General features: G+C 48.3%; 1 protein-coding gene and 1 pseudogene across 2 annotated transcripts in view; one reads left to right on the forward strand and one right to left on the reverse strand.

Moving 5' to 3' along the window:
* The window catches only part of HERC2 (HECT and RLD domain containing E3 ubiquitin protein ligase 2), a 173,742-nt gene that overhangs the window by 2,781 nt on the left and 150,083 nt on the right, over nt 1–20,878 (reverse strand). For both annotated transcript variants that reach the window (XM_069466707.1, XM_069466708.1), the window contains 10 exons: nt 20,141–20,302; nt 18,288–18,379; nt 17,961–18,100; nt 13,709–13,896; nt 12,980–13,177; nt 6,632–6,715; nt 2,869–3,010; nt 2,544–2,738; nt 1,630–1,742; nt 846–1,036 (listed from right to left, as the gene is read on the reverse strand). In XM_069466707.1, the coding sequence (XP_069322808.1) occupies nt 846–1,036; nt 1,630–1,742; nt 2,544–2,738; nt 2,869–3,010; nt 6,632–6,715; nt 12,980–13,177; nt 13,709–13,896; nt 17,961–18,100; nt 18,288–18,379; nt 20,141–20,302 (1,505 nt within the window). The remainder of the gene's footprint in view (nt 1–845; nt 1,037–1,629; nt 1,743–2,543; nt 2,739–2,868; nt 3,011–6,631; nt 6,716–12,979; nt 13,178–13,708; nt 13,897–17,960; nt 18,101–18,287; nt 18,380–20,140; nt 20,303–20,878) is intronic.
* Nucleotides 8,736–11,289, forward strand: LOC138381881 (band 4.1-like protein 2; annotated as a pseudogene).

The following is a 20,878-nucleotide window of genomic DNA, read 5'->3' on the forward strand; positions in this document are numbered from 1 at the left end:
CCCACCTGCCAGGACCAAAGGGAGTGACTGCAGATGGCAGAGGAGGTGCCCTGCAGTCCTGCTAGTGCAGCGCCCCTCACAACACAGAGTCCACCTAGACTGCAGACAGACTACAACCTCATGGCTAACTGCAGCCACACACACTCTGAGACAATTCTCAACATGACAGGGCACCTGGGAGGAGCCAGAATCACAGAGGGTAAAGAGCACACCCAACTGCCCGGGACAGCCGCTGAATCAGTGCAGAGTCCAGCTCCACGGCAGACAGGACTCGGGGTCGGGGGGCAGCACAGCCCAGGATACCTGCTAGGACTACCCCCAGCAAGCAAAGCCCACCTGATGTTCAGGGCCTGTCCAGACACCTCGCAGGTGCTTCTGGAGAACCCAGGGTACCAGGCCAACAGCAGGGACAAGCAGTGGAAGCTGGGGAGGGTTGTGGGGTGCTGGCCTGCCACGCCCATGCCACAGCACCTGAGGGCCTGTGCACACTCAGACCTGGCAAAGGCTGCTCTGTGTCATGCACGTGGCCACGTGGGGCTGAGACAGCCCTTGACACAGCCCTGTCGCAGGAGAATGGACAGAGAAAGCAGAGGGGCACAAACAGGCCCTGTGGGCTCTGTGGGGCAGTGCCCTAAATGGGTGGATTTTCTTTACCTCAGTATTTTAGTTAGAGCCTGGAATTTCGGACTACAACAATAAATACTCTAACCCTGATCACAAAATAAGCTTAATAACCACAGATCAGCAATAGTTGGAGCCAAATCCATCAGCATTTACCGTATATGATAGTTCTGAACAAACACAGATGTCCAAGTCAAAGCAACTGAGGCCAGATGACCACAAACCTGTAGTTTATCGCCAGCCGGACGTACTCCGCACGGTTGTCCAGGGTGATGTGTGTGTACTTGGAGCTCAGCTGGATGTCCTGGCCGCTGGCGCTCGGCACCGTGAAGGGCAGGCTCATGGCCTCAAACTCCTCCGAGGTGGCTTCGTTGTCACGGATGTACATGAGCCCAGGAATAAAATCTTTATCGACCTTTTTAGGAGAAAAAGAGAGTCCATGTGTTGAATCAAGGCTGCTCCCCTGTCCCAGGCCCCAGCCCACCCCAAGCACACTCAAGTCTAGTGGGGGCTTTGGTCTGCCTCAGGGTGTGCAGTGAGGCTGTGTGTCACAAGCACCGAGAAATAAAAGAAAGGAGCAACAAGAAAGTACTTCACCCAAGGAGCTGGAGAATGAATTCATAATTCAACCAAGTTCTTAAAATTACCACTGAGAAAGTAAAGCAGCTGATAGGACCATTTCCTCTGCACAGCTGCAGCATGGAGGCAATCGGCTATGGTCACTGGCTCAGCACCGCCCACCCCCACCCCCATTCCGCCAGCTTTCCCATCTGACAAGAATGTGTAAGTCGCAAAGCAACACAAAAATAAATGGATCTCCCAAGTTCCAGAAGCAAATTGGCCTCATATCTGCAGACCTTCTCTGCTACTTGTAGGTGTCCACAGCCAGCAGCCCCTGCACCACGTGGGACCGACCGTGAGTCAGGCGGGACCTCAGAGCCTGCCAGAACCCGAACAGACTGTGCCTCTCAAGCCCCAGGGGACTCCACAGCACCCAGGGCGAGTTACCTCACTGAGGTCTGCGATGGTGAGGCTCATCCCAGCCAGCTGCTTCCACACGGGCTCAGCCAGGCTGAGGCTCAGGGGACTCCCGGTCCGGATGGCGATGCCCAGTAACACACCTGACCATTCAAAACACAGGCACAGAAGACACTTGGATTTGATGACAAAACACCTAGTTCACTCACGTGCCACAGGACATTAACTCTATGCGGAGGCCACAGTGCCCTCTAAACCAACAATACAAGTCCAGAGATCTAGGTCCATCCTTAAAAGTGTGTCCTATTCTAAATTCATCATTTCTTTTTGTTCTCTAAGTTTCTAACTCTTCATATTATTGCCACACACAGGTTTAAACACACAGAAGCCAATTCTTATTCCTCTCATGGCAAAGCAAAGAGCTGGGGTTTCTCCAAGGGGGTGCCCTGCCAGGGAGCAACAGCCCCCTGAGGAGGGCAGGCAGTGGTGGGACCCCATAGCTGGGAGTGCTCCACAGACCCCTAATGGAGCAGCGGGGAGGGACTGGCTGCCTGCCAAGACCCTGCCCAATCTGATCCTGAGTTTCAGATACATTCTAAATGCAGAAACATGGCATTTCACCCTCTGAGTGCCAAAGGCATCTTCCGGTCCTCAGGACGTGGCTGGGACTGCCGGCTGTGTAAGTCACTGTGGCTGTGCATGGATGGGCCACCACTACCGAGCCCTGAGTGCCAGACAGGGGAGTCAACGACAGCACTGTGCACCGCCACAGCGCCGGCAAAACACATACAAGTAATTTTGATCGGTATGAGCCTCAAAAGCTAAAAGCAGATGTTCAAAATATCTACTGTCACTCCCCAAACAGAGCAGACATCAAGGTAACAGAAGGGCGCGCACAAGCCTGGCCAACGCAGGATGGCGAGCGGCGGGAAGGGAAAGCTCACCCAAGAAGCGGAACATGCTGCTGTGCACGGGCGCCCGGGCAGCCGGGTTGAACAGGTAGCAGTCTCGATTGGCCCCGGACTCATCCCTCCCGTTGGGCGTCACAATCAGCAGGGGTGTGAGTCCGTTCTGCAGCTCCTCACAGATCTCCGCTATGGACTCGCTGTAGCCGCCCCCGCAGTCATCCACGGATTCACCTGGAGGGGAAGGAGCAGCAGCTGCTCGCAGCCACCCTGACAGCCCCTGTACCGCTCTGCCTGCGCTCCCTGCAGGCACGGGACACCACCTCTCGGGGCCACAGGTTCCCCAGCGCATGGAGGTTCTCACCCACAAACTTGACTTTCCAGACACGGTGAGGAAGGAGGAGGCTGTCAGGATTGAACGAGCTCATCTTGGCACACATCTGCCCAAAGACGGACTTGGTGCCGTCAGGGCCGGCCAGCCCCCCTTTGCTCCTGGAGCGCTTGACCTGGAGAGGAGGAAAGGAAGCGTGAAAGCACATGGTCTGGGACACCCCAAGGGAACCTGCACCCCATGCCACCGCAAGCTCAGCTGTGAAATGCCCATGGAAGCGAGAGAGGGCTCTGGGAGCAGCCCTGAGCTCACGCCTCCTGAGCCCTCTCCACAGGCCCATTATTGCCAACCAGATCCCCTCATCTTCTGCAGCCCAAGCCCTTGGAGGGCTCTGGGCCCGCCCTCTGTGGCCCCTTGCCCCAGCACCGGTGAGAGCATGGGGGGTGGGGCATGCACGGCTTCCCCCCTGCTTGTGTACAGACCCCACTGTCCAGGGTGCTCCACTCTGAACACCTGAATTCACCATCCCCGTCCCACTCTCTGCACATCATCGGTGACCTGCACAGTGACCTGCATAGCAGCCTCCAGGACTGGTGGCATCTGAACAAACACATCTTCAAAAAACAACCCAAGTCATCATCACTGTTCAGGTGGGGCAGGTGGCAGCACATTGCCAACAGCTGCAACCTGGCAACACTACACTGATTCCCTTCACGCTTTATAACTTTACCTACTGGCCACTACTTTACCACATGGACGTGGCCACATGGAGCAAGACACCAGGAACTCCAGCAGCAGCCGCCCAGCAGACTAGGATGCAGTCTCAGTGCTCTGAGATTCCTATCAATGGCTCTAAGATGCACGACCTGACCAGGACACCTTCTGCCCCTCACCTACTCAGCTGCACTGACCCCATTTCCAACCCTCGGGGTCCCCAAGTCTCCCCGACAAGTGCAATCACGTTTCATGCCCATAGTTCTCATCCTAGGTAATATTTTTGAAGAGATCAGACTAGGGGCCTTGAGGCCTCCCGTCAGTGTGGACTTGGCTCAGCCTACAGCCGGTGGCCCAGGCTGTGCTTCAGTCACCCGGAAGCTCAGTCTGAAGTGATGTCAACATGAAAAGTTAAAGAAAAAATGGTCATGAAAATGTATTTTTATGCTGACTTCTCAAGCAAAGCTCTCATCATTTTTAACTCATTTTGAGTGAATTCTAGGTTGAGTTTAAACAGCTAATTCTCCTCATAGCACAAATTTCCATAGCCAAGACTAAAAATGTCAGAATAATGACAATAAAAACATTTCCCTGCAGAATGAACTTCTCTGTGTGCCACACGCTTGCCCAGACGCTCACAGATGCCAGTTCCTCTAACCCTCGCAGCAGCACTTTGAGCTCTGTCCCCTGCAGGAGACTGGGCTATGGAAGGAAAAGGAGCAAAAGGCGTCCACAGTGCCACAGCCGCCATGCGAGCGGAGAGACGCACACCCAGCCTCCCGCCTCCCCCCACGCTGCCCTCCCACAGCAGTGCCGACCAGCAGCGGCTGTCTGTCCTCAGTTTCCATAGACCATGGCCACGTGAATAGTCATGACCCTGAAAGGAGAGGAGCCCATGTGGGATGGTGCTTTTTCTGGTCAGTAGTAACACAGTCTTTAATTAATAGTCTTTAATCTGAATTTTCTAAATTTTCAGAAATGAGCATGCAGTAATTCTGTGATAAATTGTAAAGTAATTAGAAACGTTTACTGACTTTCAGATCTTATTATAAAAATCAGTCAAATTCACAACAAACAAAAGCCTTCCAGGAAAATGATCTATGTTTTGGTGTCTCTGGAACTTTCCACACACAGGTGTCTCCACAGGAGGGAGCTGATATTGAGCACGTTGCCGCAGCCTGGGGTAGCTGGGCAGAGTAGCCCACGAAGGCTTTCTGGCTCAGCACTGGTATCCTGTGCTCACCTTGGATTCGGCCAATGTTTTTTCCCCCTGCTCCATTCTGGTCAGAAAAACACTTCAATTTCCACATTTGTGGAGAACTTCCCAGCTTCAGGAGGCAGCATGATACCCTGAACTGAAGGGAGCCTGGCTCTGGAGCAGCCCCCAGACAGCAATCACATCGCACGCTGGGCTGAAGGTGTTTATCTGATTCTTGAAAAGCCTAATACAAATTTTTTTGTCACCTACCCAGTTTGCTCTTTCAAACGCATATTGCACACTTTAGTAACACAAGGCTGGGGATATAAAGATGAGGAGGAAGAGGTATTCGGTGTGTAACGACTTCTTAACAATCTGAGATGAGAGAAAGACCAGCAAGGGTGCCTAACCTGGGCTTCGCTGATGCCCCGAGCCCCCCAGGCTTGGCCGCCCAGGCTGGGCGCCCCTGGCCCCGAGGAGCCTGCATGCGGTTCTGGGGCAGGTATACTATCCGGGAATGCTCAATCATTCGTGCCAGATGATGCAGGAGCCTTCAGCTCTCCTTACTGACAAACTTTAGTAGTTATGACCTAATGTTGCAGGGCAAATCAAAATGATCATCCAAGGTGGGAAAATAAAAGCTTTTTTATGAAACTAATTAAACAGCCCATTTATTTGTGCAAGTGGCTGACTGGCCTACAGCTTCCCATTCAATCCTCTGACGTCAGTGAGGAGACCAGTTCCATCAGTGTGGTCACATGTGCTGTCCAACAAAGGACAAGAGTTTCATGTCTCAATTCAAAATGCCCCCAAGTACAACTCTGAAAAATTTCCAGTCATGTAATCAACATGAGGGTAAAAATCATGTGTTAATACAAAGGTACAGGAACAAAGAATTTGTTCTTCACGGCTCTCTGTTTCGGGTCCAGAGGCGAGCAAGGCCCGTTTCCATCGAGCATTAAATGTCAAGTGCCGCGTGCTATCAGCATCAATGGCCAGGGGCGTCTTTTTTTTTTTTTTTTTTTTAATTTTTTTTTAACTCTGAGTTTATGTACAGTGGCCAGCAGTATATATTCAGAAATGGTATACTTTTCAGTTTTTTGATTGCTACCAAGAGACAGTATAAGTAGTTCTGACTTACAAAACTGGCACAGAAAACCGCCAGGGCTGGGGAGGGTGTGAGGACGGTGGGAGCATGACCTGTCAGAGCCCATAACTTCATGTGATACCAGGTTATGACTGGGCCTCTGACCCTCTCCACTTCTTGGAACTTAACCTAGAGGGTGGCTGAAGACGTGCCCGTAGACAACCCTGCCTGTGTCAAAGAAAGTGGGCATAGTTCCCAGCCCCCAGCAGAGGAGTCTGACTGACAGAGCAAACCCGGACACATCCGACAAGAGCAGAGGAGGCAGCTGCCATGCACAAACAACCCACAGAATCCTGCTCCAAGGCATGGAGGAGCTTAAGATGCATTCAGTGGAAAAAACAGCCAGTTACAGAATAGAGTGATCCAGTTTTGGTTATAACAAACACATACTCCACAAAGGTAACAGCAGTAGTCATCACTGTGTGGTGGAAATATGCCTGATATTTATTTTACCCTTTTTGGCTCATCTGCACTTGTGCTTTTGGATTATCTGAAATAAATCTTTCTTACTTCCATTATAAAGAAACACATTTACTTTCCTGGAAGCCTCAGCATCACAGGACATCACACGCATGAAGTGCCAAAAAAGGAAGGTGGCGCCTGCTCTTTCAAGTAGGGGCACACAGGAAGGCAGCTACGAGTGCTCTCCGCCCACCTCAGGCTGCGGGGACACCACTTGCTCCCATGAAAGCATCGCTTCTAAGACTGTCAGACTCAGAACAATCTCCACGTGTTACCTGAATTCGGTTCAACTCCACAACAGGCCCGTGTTGGCGATCTCGCACCATAGTTGCTTGTACCACTTTTCGGAAAGCTGCCTCCTAAAACGTGTCAAACAGACAAAATTTAGACTCCAATACAGAAAGCATCACCCATAGAGAAATCACATAACAGTTGTGTTTAGAATCTTCTGCTTTGAAAGTCAGACCCTTTCTCAAACTGTGAGGCCACAGGGAAGTGGCCTGGCATTGACATGCATGGGGGTGGACAGAAGAGCAAGTAGTGCCAGCGGCTGGGCACACAGGCAGGGTGCCCCTCAGGAAAGGAGGCTGGAGGAGCCCACCACAAGCTGGGCACAGAGCAGGGAGGGTCGGGCCCCAGCAAACACCTGCTTTGACTCAGGCCTAGAACGCCAAGGGGTTCCCTGCCAAACCACAAGTCCACCAGTGGCAGAGAGTGACATTAAACCACTAACTGTGCCACAAAGCAGTGGCAGGGTCAGGGAGCCCCATGGAGCCAGCCAGGCCTGGGGTGGGGATGAGGAAGTCAGACCAGGGAGGGAAACCCAAACACAAAAGTCCAGGCTGTGAGCACACAGTGAAAGAAACCTGGAGTGCCAGGGCAAAGATGGCTAGGACAGACAGGGAGTGGGGTGCAGCCTGAGCATGCGCACCACAGTGCGGACTCAGGCAGCACCCAGGAGGGAGGGAGGCCGGCACGTCCACAGGGGTGGGACATGGGGCACAGGGCACAGCTGTGTCAATGGAAAGGGGAGCTAGGGACTTGAGGGACACTCAAAGGAGGCAGAATCAACAGGGGTCCCAGCTCTCTCTGCCCAGCAGGTGATCACACAGCTCCACCTCCACCCTGCTCTGCTGCACTCAGCCCAGACCTAAAGGCAGCTCTTCTTCCACGGGACCACTCCCCTTCTCTGAATTACCCACTGGCCCGAGCAGCCCTCCTGTAGCACCCTCTCTGGTGTTCTGAATAGGAGGTGACACCCACTCCCCAAACCTCCCCAGCAGAGGCAGATACTTGGCCACACCCAGGAGGAGAACAGAAGCTGCCTGCATAGCCCTGCTGCTGGGTGCCTTTCATACGCCTTCAGTGCTCCCCTGCTCCCCTACAGCCTCAGCATAGGAGCCGGATGCTGCTGCCCACCCCCCACCCCACACACCCCATGTGCTGGCTCACGCCCACCCACCGTGCCCCGAGTCCACGCACCCCCAGCTCACAGCCCGCACCACACTCACAGTGCCACGTGGGATGTGTACTGCCTCCCACTTTTTTTCTCCCTATAGAGAAGGCTTTTTTCTCCCTCACTGTCTATTATCACCTCCATTTTGAAGGATTAAAAGATGAAGGCTAAAGTAACTAAGTTTACTATTTTTTATTATTGAAAATAATTGAAATTAAGTTTCATATCAATTTTACCTGCCCCCAATTTCTTCCTATTCCCATCTTCAGAGAGATGATCTTTCCATTAAATACCACTCGGCACCCTCGGGCACACATAAAAGTAAAATGCATGGACGGCTCAGCGGGTGGCCTCATGCTACTTCCCCACAGGCTTCATGTGAGAAAATAGCAGGTGTAGGCCTGGGCAGGCAATTTATAGATTTTTGTATTCAAATGAGGTGTTCTGAGTACACATTCTGATTGCATTGGATTATATGTCCTGATTGGATAAGAGATACCCCATAGATCGACTCTGATTGGTCAATCTGTACCAAATTTCTGCCCAGTCCTGCACCAGCCATTTTCATTGTTGGAGCTTATCCTGAGGACTTCTCCATCTGCTCCCGTGGCCTGTGTCTTGCACACTGCAGATCTGCGTGGCTGGATTCATCGTGACCAGCGCTGCCTCAACCCACTGGGCATGGAACTTTGCATCCTGCAGTGAACGGAAGGCAGGGAAGGAGTCAGCTGGCATAAGGGAGGAACCTAGAGCTGAGTGGTGGGGTGCAGTGAGTGGCAACAGGGGCTCCTTACTGGACTCGGCCCCAGTGCATGGACAAGAAGCTGCTGGCTATGCCGGCCACCCACACCATTTGCTTCCACTGCCAGCCAGTGGTGACCCCAGTCCCTCCATCTTCTGGCTAAAGAACTACAAGAAGTTCCATGGAGAGCATCAAGAGCATCACATCAGGACATCAAGGATTCATGCTGTTCTCAAGTGTGTACATGGTGATTCACTTGTTCAGCATCAGAAGCAACTCCAGCACAATCACAGCACCAGCTTCTCCCCAAGAACCTCTCCAGAGAAAAGGAACACCTAGGCTATCCTGCCACTGATCATCCCCAGGCAACCAATGAGGAGGAGTACTTGAATTTTTTTTTTAAGAGAGGGGGAGTCTCGCCATGTTACCCAGGCTGAAGTGCAGTGGCCATTCATGGGTGTGATCATGGCGCACTACAGCCTCCAACTCTTGTACTGAAGTGATCCTCCCACCTCAGCATCCCAAGTAGCTAGGACCACAGCATAAGCTGTAACCATGACTGAAGTAGGCCCTGCACCTGAAGTAAAGGAGGACTCTGACCAGTTAGGAGCAGATGTAACCAAGGAGCAACCTAAAGAAGCAGCAGCAAACCAGCAGAATCAGTCATCTGATGCAGAGGCGGGGAGAGGTTCCCAGCCTTCTCCTGCAGCTGAAAGCCAAGTAGTGCACGCTGCCAGAAGAGACAGAAGGCGCGATCTGTGAGAAGGGGTATTGCTTGATTTATACCCCCATGGCTTAAGAAACTAAAGTCACATACCTTATTAGTGGCCAAAGATGGAGGAGATAAAAAAGAGCCTATCCATGCTGTTGTGGAAGAATAGGTCTTAGATAAAGAGGAATCTTTTCCAGAAGAAGAGAGACAGGCCAAGGGTGATACTGAAGAAGCGGCTCAGAGGAAGCAACAGGAGATTAAGGTTGAAAGCAAAGAAAAACCTTCCATGAGCAAAGCTGAGACACAGTCTGCTGAATTAGTAAGTAAGGAAAGAGAAGAGGAGAAGGTAAAAAAAATAGGAAGATAAATCAGAAGGAGCAGCAGCAAAAAGAGAGACCAAGTACAGAATGATGAGCTAAAAGCAGAGAAAGCCTCTCAAAAAGCCACCGGGAAGACAAAAACTGTCTAGTGTAAAATGGTCTTCTTAGATGGCACCGAATACAGCTGTGACCTGGAGAAACATGCTATGGGACAAGTGTTATTTGATAAAGTGTGTGAACACCTCAATCTCTTAGAGAAGGACTATTTTATACTTCAGGAAAACCCTGAGAAGAAAAACTGGCTAGATCCCGCAAAAAAAAAAAATAGAGACAACTGCGAAATCTTCCCTGGCTGTTCACTTTTAATGTGAAGTTTTATCCTTGTTATCATTTTCAATTGACTGAAGATATCACCAGATACTTGTGCCTTCAGCTCCAGCAGGACATCGCCTCTGGCCGCCTGCCCTGTTCCATTGTGTTTCATGCCCTCCTGGGACCCTACACACTGCACGCTGAACTTGAAGACTATGACCCAGAAGTTCTTCACAGTGTTGACCTCTGTGAATACCAGTTTGCCCCCACACACACTAAGGAGCTGGAAGAGGAGGTAGCAGAGCTATATCAAACCCACAGGTGCTTATCTCCAGTGCAAGCTGATTATCAGTTCATAGATGATGCAAGGAGACTTCCCATGTATGGTGTTGACCTACATGATGTCAAGGACTCAGGAGGGGTGGACTTCAAGCTGGGCATGTGTGCTGACAGCCTCCTCATTTACAAAGACAGGCTGAGCCTCTACCATTTGGCTTGGCCAAAAATCTTGAAAATTTCCTATATGCTCCGTAACTTCTATATTAGAGTTAGGCCTGCTGAGATGGAACAGTTTGAGAGAACCGTTAGATTCAAACTGCCAAACAACCAGGCAGCGAGAAGGTTATGGAAAGTGTTTGGGGAGCATTACACTTTCCACAGGCTTCAACAGCCACCAAAGGCCAAGTTCCTGACCTTAAGGTCCAAATTCCACCACAACGGCTACACCCAGGCACAGACCCTCCAGGCCAGCACCACACTTTGAGCACACTTGTAGTAAATGGGTCTCCAGGAGTCTTGATGGAGCTTTACTTGGTATTGTGGACCATGGTCTTACGAAGGATTGTCCTGTCTGTGCTGGGGAGATTTCAGCACATGGCCCTGAAGTTGTCAGCACTGCTATGGTACAAGATGGGGACGGCACGAGGGAAGTGAGAAGCCCAACTAAAGCCCCACATTTGCAACTCATTGAAGGAAAGGCACCAGTGGTAAAAACAGAGATGGTAACAATTTCTGATGCCTCACAAAGGACTGAAATCTCCACCAAGGAAGTACCCATTGTCCAAACTGAGACCAAAACCATCACATTTGAGTCTCCACAGATTGATGGCGAGGCTGGTAGTGATTCGGGCACATTACCAACCGCACAAACCATCATACCTGAGTCTGTGTTGACAACGACCACCACACACATCACCAGGACAGCAAAAGGTGGCACGTGTGAAACAAGAACTGACAAACGCATCACAGTCACAGGAGATACAGATATTGATCATGACCAGATAAAGAAGGTGCTGGCTCGAGTGATCAGAGAGACCAGAAAGCAGCAGCCTGGCACAGCGATCAGAAGTATGGTGGTGTTCGATGAGAAGGAGGAGAAAGAGGAAGACTAAAGCAAAAAAATCACTTTAAAATAACATTCAACTATGTGAACCTGAAGAATTCTGACCATTCTGAGTCTTAATGCCACATGCTACGACTGGTAATAATGACCAGAAACCTGAAGAATTAAAATGCCAACACCAAACCTCACCTTAACAGTTCTGGTCTACATTGTTCTCACCCACCTTAGTATATTGTTTTGTTTTATAGCCACTTTTAAATATTCTTAGTTCTTTCTTTTTGTTAATGAAGGGGCTTTGTTTTTGTTTCCTGTTTACTTTGTGTAACTACCTGCTTTTTATGGCTCATTTTGATTAAAGGACAGTGAACGAAGCCAGCCACGCTGGTAGGTGCTGCTCACTTGAACAGGTGCTGTTGTGCGAAAAGGAAACTCTGTGACTAATTTAGGTAGTGCCTTTCCTTTTTCCAGATTCTTTCCATGGAATTCTTACAGTAAACATGCAGGGAGTTTTCCAATGGCAGTAAATATACTGTATGAGAAAATATTAATACAGATTAAAAGCATTTCTTACATTTTGAAAATTTTCTAAGATGTTTGAGAATTTCACTGGGGATATTTTTCATATTGGACCGTTTTGACTTTCCAGTCCTGTGACTTTTTACATATTAACTGTATTGAACATTTTTCCCTTGATCCTATGTACAGTTATGATGCCAAAGTAGATTTATAGCAGCTTCAAGTTGTATTAAATGATATTTTGCTTTCTGTAATACTATTATAAAATAAAGTTTGTTTATTCTCAAAAAAATAAAATGAAATAAAAATAAAATGCATGCACTTGCCTTATTCAGCAGAAATTGTTCTAGCCAACCAGAAACAAGTGAATCCTAAAAAAATTAACCTCTTTGGGCAGGACTCCAAAATATCTAAATTTTATTATCTCACTAAGAATAGACCATAATATTTGATAATAAAATATGTCATAGAACCACACTTAGAGCGTTCCTCACTCCAATTCTACACTTTTTTTCCTAAACAAAGACCCTCCCTACCATACAGTAACGAGTCCCTTCTAGATGATCTTGTAAAGCTGCTTGCCAGAAACTAACTCCCTAACTTCTGAATCAGGCCTTCCACTTATATTATAGAAAACTCTAATTATTAAAAATACCTAAGGGTCAAAACCTGTCTGGTGACTTTCAGATGCTCTGTTCACGACTGTATTCACCACCTGTTAAATTATTCCGCTAAGAATCTCTTCTCTACCTTACACATCCTAGGACAGAACTTCTAAGCTATCTGCAACTCTTGGCACCCTCTGCTGGTCATCCCTGGGAGAAGTTTGTTTTTCCTTCCTGGGTCAGTGGAGATTTGCCGTGGGTAGTGCCTCAAGGCCAGGCAAACAGAATCACTGGATGAACAAAGGCTTACTTTGGGGAACTCCCCTACCCCATCCTTTTGGAAAGGTAGGAGACAGAGATTATAAGGGAAAAATGCAGTACCATACTATTATTTTTTAATATAAAGTCCAAAAAAGCGGAGACTTCTGTCTGTTTTTTCACTGATATATTCTAAGTACCCAGAACAGAGCCTGGCACACAGCAGATGCTCAGTGGACATTTGCTGAATGAGCTGTATTCTACATTCTATATTCCTATTAATAGTATAGGAATTTTTGCCAGATTAGAATTTACTGAAGATACCAGTTTCACCTACAGCAAAGACTGCTGCTAGAGTACCTTTCCCTGGGATATCAGAATTCCTCGCAGAGTGTCGAACCCAACCGAAGGCCCGAGGCCAGTTTCGTCGAGAGAGCCCTCCAGGTCGAACATGGGGATGCAGGGGCAGAAGAGCTCCGAGATGTGATGCAGCAGCAGCAGCCGGTTCCTCAGTGCCAGGATGGGGATCTCCTGCAGGTGATTGTACTCCATGGGGACCTGAGACATTGGAACCACGGAAGTCAACACAGGGATCAAACGCACAGATAAGCCACAGTTTGGAATCCACTTAGGGTTCTGAAAATAATCTTTTCAAAAACAGAAAAGCATCACAATTTCTGAGTTTGGTTTTGCAAAACCTCACATGTTACTTTAGAATAATAATCTGGCCAGTCTGTTTGAGCCAAGTAATGTGAACCAAGGAAAATGCTAAAAAAAATTACCCTACAGAAACATATTTACTAAGAAACATGTGAGCCATGCACTATTAGAACACTTTTGTGTAGCTTATAAGATATGGAATAGACGGTGACGTAGTGATACACATAAATGTTGGTTGGCATGAATAGTAAGATTCTTAAAAGCACTGTTTTGTAACATTATGAACTGGAATTATTTTCACTGAGACAGCTCTGTAAATATGCAATGAAAGAATGAAGCATGTGTGTGGGAGTTTATGCCTGCTTTGACACATGGGCAGTGACTGTCATACCTTGCCCACCTCCTCACCCACCTGGCCCCAGCACTCACCTGTGCGGGGAGCTTGCCAGCACTGGCAGGCTTGCTGGTCGACCAGGCAAGGGTATGTGCTGAGCCGCAGGCCACACGGTTGACCTTCTTACCCTGAAGGGCAGCTACCAACCGAGGCCTCTGGATAGCATTTGTTGTTCCATCTCCTAGTTGTCCCTCATCATTGTCACCCCACGTGTAAACTTCACCTGAATAAAGTAAATTTAGAATAACAGCTTGTATACCAGGACCAAGGAATGCATAAATGCCAATGTCTTCCCATCACAAACACTATCAATATTCACTGCCCTTTGGGTATTGGCGGTCACCTCTCTGAGGGTCAACTTCACCGGTGACCAAGATGTGAATTCACTCTAACCATACACCCAAAGGGGTGAGCATATTTCCTGAGTCTCTCCACAGCCCCTAGTCTCAAAAAATCCAACAGTATTAGTTCACAGGACTAGGCACATAACTGCAGCAGTTCTCAATCAGAACAAATAATATTAAAACAGATGGTAATATCCCAACACAAATTGTTCCTGCATGATAAAAGGAGGAGGAAAAGTCGGTTTTTAGATAAACAAAAATTCATGTTTTTAAAGGAACATGTAGTTCTTCCTATTCATATCCTCAACATAAGATTCACCGTTCACAAGAATTATCATACATTCCAGTGTGCCATGCTGAGCCCCCTCCATGAAATACCACCATAGACCAGGTACAGTGGCTCATACCTGCAATTCCAGCACTTTGGGAGACCAAGGTGGGAGGACTGCTTGAGACCAGGTGTTTGAGACTAACCTAGGCAACACAATGAGATCCCATCTCTACAAAGATTAAAAAAATTATCTGCGTGCAGTGGCATGCACCTGTATTCCCAGATACTCGGGAGGCTGAGGCAGGAGGATGGCGTGAGCCCAGGAGTTGGAGGCCACAGTGAGCTGTGATCACACCGCTACACTCCAGAGCCTGGGTGACGAGAGTGAGACTCTGTTTCTTAAAAAAAAGAAATACCACCATAAAAATTTTAAGGGTTAGGTCACCAGTGACTAAGAGAGAATGAGGTTTATGTTCACTGGAGACATTGTTAGCCTTGTCAAATCCAGAAGATTCCTCGGGGTGTCATGCAGCCAGCAGGCACTACCCTGGGAAGATGATGCCTAGATGAGCAAGGGCACGGTGTGGTCTCCTGCCCTGTCCTGCTCTTAACAGTTCAGTCCTAAAGCCACGGGGTGGGTGTCAGAGCACGAACAAGGTGAGGCAGACGTCTCCACAAAGGTGAAGCAGTGACTCACAGTCAGAGAGTGAGGATGCTTCCACACACGCTGGCCCAGCCGGGGAGTCAGCCAGCACCTCCACGAGTGGAGCAGCCCTGAGTGAGGTGCAGACCCACGCAGGGGAGAGGGCAAAGGCAGCAACAGGACACTGGGCACATACAAGAGGAGTGGCCAAATCACTACATTAGGGATAAGAGGATCCAGGTTTATCACCAAGAGAGATAGGAGCTACAGTGTGAAATGAACCCTATGGTTCATTTCAAGTGGACTAGGGGTACTGGTATGAACTCATAATTTTCAACATACACATATAGACACAGAAATAAACATAAAATGTAAATTTGTGTATTGTTTGCAAACATATTCCCTGGCTCTGTCCACTGAGGAGGCTTGGGGAGCAGTGACACCCCAATAGCAATGAGCATAACTATCACCCAGATCTTATCTTCTAAATGCCATTTTCCTCTGAAGACACCATGTCTCCTTGGGGAAATGGCCAATTCTAAGCACGGGGCATAGAGGGGACAAGATGAGCCTCGACCATCCTCTTGTGCCAGAGAAAGGAAGTACTCAAAGAATGACATGGACACGTTAGGAGATGAAGCCAGCCACAAGGGCACAATTTCAGCATCAAAATAAATAGTAACTTATTATACATAACCCATCGAATAAAGCAGGAAACCATGATTCCCACACATATATAAACACATCGATGAATAAATAAAAAGTTGGATTAGAGAGAGATATTTAATTAGGTTCAGATTTCCCTACTAAATACTTATTAATTAAAAAGAATGTTTGCAGCGGAAAAGCCTGGCAGGCACAACTTAACCAAACAATTGAAGTTGACAGCAACAGAACAAAGAGAAATTGCATGTCACCTGCAAGGATGAATTAAGAAGATCAAAGATGCACAACCTGAATCTAGTAAGGAAACATCAAAAATCCTAAATTGAAGAATATGCTACAAAATAGCCAGCCTTCAAAGTATCAAGGTCCAAAAAGCCCAGGAAGACTGAGAAATTGTTACAGGATGATGCCAGGGAAGTCTGAGGAAGTGTCACACAATGTCACCCAAGGAAGACTGAGGAAGTGTCACACAATGACACCCAGGGAAGAATGAGAAAGTGTCACACAATGATACCCAGGAAAGTCTGAGGAAGTGTCACACGATGACACCCAGGAAAGACTGAGGAAGTGTCACTGGATAGAGGAGATGAGAAGGTGACAGCTGTGACCTGTGTGGTGCACTGTGAATGGGAGTGAGGATGAGTGTGAATTGTCTGGATGGCTGTGCTGCCATCCTGCAGCAGTGCCCCTGTTTGTAGAAATATACTCTACTATTCAGGGTATGGGCCTCAGGACAGCAACTAACTCACAAGGATCAGATAAAGGTCTTGTAAGGTACTTCCAACTGTTTTGCTTCCAACTGTGATTTGCTTCAAAAATTAAAAGAATATTAACCAAATAAAAAGTGTGTTGTAAGTTCTTGATCAAGAACTACAATGTCTTTCCATCACAGGCCATAAAAGTTCCTTATTCATACATGAAACTCTTTCATCAATGAATGATTAAAGGGTACAGGTTTATATAATTTTCCAAAGGTTTTAAAAGGGAGCAAAATTTTGGGAAAGGATGTTTTAATGCAAGACGACACATACATTTATTATCTTTTAGTTCTGTAGGTCAGAACTCCAACATGGGTCTCACTTCCTGGGCGGGGGGGGTCTCACTTCCTTGCTCATTAGGCCACTGGCAGGATTCACTTCTTTGCAGGACTTAGGTCCAGCTTCCTTGCTGGCTGTCAGTTATTCCCAATTCTGGAGGCCACCCCATGCCCTGGCTCCATGCCATCTCAAAAGCCAGTGAGAGAGGGCAGAGAGCCTCTCACACTTTGAAAATCTCTCCCATGGCCTCTTCAGTCACATCTCTGACTCTTCTGCCTTCTTTTCTGAGACTAGAGGATCTATGTAACACACTGAGCACATCCAGTAATACAGAATAATTTCCACATCGTAAAGTCAGCTGACTAGCAACCTTAATTCCACCTCAACGTCCCTTTCGCCATTGTGTCAGGGTCTCGAAGACTACCCCCAGGCTCTTAAAAATGGTTATAATAGTAAATTTTATGTAATATATATTTACCACAATAAAGAAGTAAAAGAAAATACCAATGAGAGGTAATCTATGAAAATATTATTAGTAACTCAAGCATTCGAGACTCAAACTATATCAAATAGTAACATGTGTCAGGGTCTCCAAGACCACCCCAGGCTCTGTGATCCACTAAGGAGGACTCAGCATATAGTCACACTCACAGCTACGATTTATTATAGCAAAAGGACACAAAACAAAACCAGCACAGGGAAAGGGAACCTGGGGTGAAGTCTGGGGGAAACCAGGCTCAAGCTTCCAGCGCCCTCCCAGTGGAGTCACACAGGACACACTTAATTCCCCAGCACCGAGTCGTGGTGACACCTGTGAAGTGCTATCTACCAAGGAAGCTGGTTAGAGACTCAATGCCCCGGGTTTTCACTGGGGCTGATCACACAGCCACCCTCTGCCCGGCAGGTACCAAATTCCAGATCCCAGAGGGAGGCAGGTTTCAACACAGACCACGCTATTTGTACAGACAGATCAGGCACAGAGGGCCACACTTATAACCTAAGGAACAAAGGAGCCTTCCTGAAATCCAGGTTCCCAAACACCCACCAAGGGCCGACCCTGCAGCTGGCCTGTCTGAGAACACGGCTCAGGCTGGCTGTTAGCTCTGTTCTGCACACAGCTCCGTAACAAAACATATTCACAGGTGTAACAGCAGGGGCTGAAGATGACAGGACGAAAACCCTATCAACCGCAGATGAACTCTGAGGACACAGCCTAAGCCCCAGCACCTGACCCCTTTTTACAGCTGCACATGTTATCGTAGAGCAGCCCTCTTAGAGTCCCAGGCCTTGGTCCTGCAGCACGAGCCCCGACCCCAGCCCACCTACCGTCCTCTGTGCAGCACACGCAGTGCAGGGAGCCAGTGGCAATGGCGATAACTTTCTTCCCCTGCAGCCCTTGAACCTGCCGAGGTCTTCGAACATGGTCATCAGATCCATGGCCCAGCCTGTGATAATCACCTTTGCCCCTGCACACAAAGGAAAGATAGAGCTTCAAGGTAAGGTCATCTCATTTAACACCCTGCCCACCCCACTTCTTCAGGATGCAACTACAGCCTGCCATGGAAGCTACGTTCTAATCTATGAAAAGGCAGTTACATAACTCCAATTAAAAATCTGATTTTGGTGGGATTAAACAAACAGAATCTTGCATACCATGTATAAACAGCTCCAGATTTAGTAAGAGCCACTGAAAACTGGGATCCACATTCCACTTTAACCACTCCCAGGCCTGTAAGAGAATCAATCTAGAAGGGAAAAGGTTCAATTAGACGGACTCCATCAGGCACTGCAGACCGAGATTTAGTAAGAATTCTGAAACCCATACTCATGTTGAATAGTTAACACAACTTAAAATGATACTCCACTTAATCTCAGAGCTCCCAGGAGGCAAGCAGGACCATGACGGTGGGCACACCTGCTGACACGCCATGGCATGGAGGGACCCAGCACATGGCATTGGAAATGGGGTGCTGTGCAGGTGAGGTCTGCAAGCCTTTCTCCCCAGAATGGACTCTCCCGATTTTCTCTCTCTGCACAGCAGCTCCATTCTCCAGCGACACCTGGGCCTCCCCACCCCTGTCCCAGCCCCCTTTCAGGCCTGAGGCCTGCAGGGAAGGAGCAGCAGGCAGCAGGGGAGGGATGGCCAGGAACACTGGGCCTGCCCATTGTCTGGATGATCTAATCCTGTGTGCTCTCATTGTGCCAGTCCTGTAACCCACCTCCACCTCCTGCTGGGCTCACTTACAAACCCTGCTCCTTACAGACACTGTGACTGTTCTCATGATTAAGTTCTCATGTTCAATTTGAAACTTCAATTAACTAATAATTCATTCTCTTCATGAGTTGTCACCTGGCCCCTGGCCCTACCACAATGGCATTGGTGATGTGCTCCTACAGCCCCTCCCGACACCCAGCATTCTACTCCTCGAAGGTGCAAAGCCTTTGTATAAAGCCTTCCTTAGCTTAAGAAAATCTGCAGCAGATCATTTTTCATAAACATGAGAAGGAACCCTTTATAACCTATAACATGTTTAAAATACAAGGAGGAGACCACAGCCATAGCTGTGGGCACAGGGAGATGCAGTGAGCCCTCCAAGTGATGTCTTCCCCTCCAGCCCGTATGTGGCCAACAGCTGCTATAATGGGAAACACAGCTCCAGGAAGAAAAGATGCATGGTTGGGCCCAGGCTCTTTCCCCATCTGAGGAGCTTTTGGGGGTCAGAGTCAGTCCCAGGGGCACAACACTCTATCCCACACCTGCAATCCCAGAGCCCAGCAAGAGAGGACGCCGAGCAGAGACAGGTTCTAGTTTCCTTTCACAGCACTCCGGCTCCCAAGTCCACGGCAGAGTACCTCGGCTGCACAACACTGCAGAGTCCACACTGAGCTCCAAGTACGAGGTCTAAACACACTGATTCACCTAACCTCTACCAAACACCCATTTACAAGGGCAAAAGACAAAGTTCAGAAACTGCCCAGAGCCCCTCTATTCATGTGGAGCAAAGAACCAACCCCCCTGAAGGTCTGCCGGAGTCAGGGTACCTTGTAGCCTCTTCCTGGCTCCTCTCAGGATGCCCACCCAAGGCAGCCTCAGGCTGACCCAGATGCAATCCTTTCAGCAAGTTCTGCTACATCCCATAGCTTGTGATATGGCATCTGCGTACCTCTATGTACTGAAAAAGGTGTGAACAATGTGTGATCCTCTTCCTCCAAGGTCTACACACTAAATAAAGCTGCAGGCTCTGCAGCGCCCTGCTGCATCACATGCATCTCCCAGGAGAGCACAACAGCACTTCAAATACCTTAATGTCTTTGGGTCCTTCGCTTACTTTTTACCCAATTACCCATTATATTTTCTAGAAAGAAAGTAAAGAGGTTAAAATGCTTCTGAGAAGTGCACAGAGGGGGATAGTAACAGTGGCTCTGAGGGCCCTTAGGGACCAGCACCTCGAGCAACCTGACAACCAATCTGGGAGAGCGGTGGGCAAGGTACAAATAGGAAATACCTTCATCGGCACTTTGCAGCCATCACTGCCTCCTCTGCCGAGCTTGCCATAGTCCCCGTCACCCCAGGACCAGACGGTGTCATCATCTGTGAGGCAGAGGGTCTGGGCGTCACCACTACCACAGGCAATGTCAACCACGCGGTGGCCCTGCAGTGCCTCCACCTTCAGAGAAAGGGACATGGGTCAGCTGAGTACAATATAAAGGAGGCTTACCCAACAAGCAGCTTTACAATTCGTTTTTCTTTTATGGGGGTGCCTGTTTCAAGCCTTTATAAAGGAGAGCTAATTTTAATGATCCTGTAAGACAAAAGAGAAAATACCTTCCTCTATTTGAACTACACACATCTGACCTGCAGGAGGCAGGTATCAGCATCTCTGAAGAGCCAATCCTACGACACCATGAAGGCTGTTTGTTCATTCCTTTGCATCACCCAAAACATGGTGGGCCTTCTAGATGCCAAGCAATATTTACGATTATAAATAAAAGGGATGTTTCAAATACTATCCTGTTTAAATGACCCATGGAAGGTATATGTATGGAGATGGTTTTTATTTCCACCAAAAAGAAAACCTGCTTGTAACTACTGAGGTTATGACCATCAACTCTAAAACTAAAAAGAATGTGGAACAGGAAATACTTTGACATATTACAATCGTAAACACAATAGCAAACTGCCACATCCCATTTCAACAGTATGGAGTGAGCAGCCTCTGGGGCCCCTAAACACGGCGCCTTCT

This window comes from Eulemur rufifrons, chromosome 3 (assembly GCF_041146395.1).
Source record: "Eulemur rufifrons isolate Redbay chromosome 3, OSU_ERuf_1, whole genome shotgun sequence".
NCBI classification, from domain to species: Eukaryota; Metazoa; Chordata; class Mammalia; order Primates; family Lemuridae; genus Eulemur; species Eulemur rufifrons.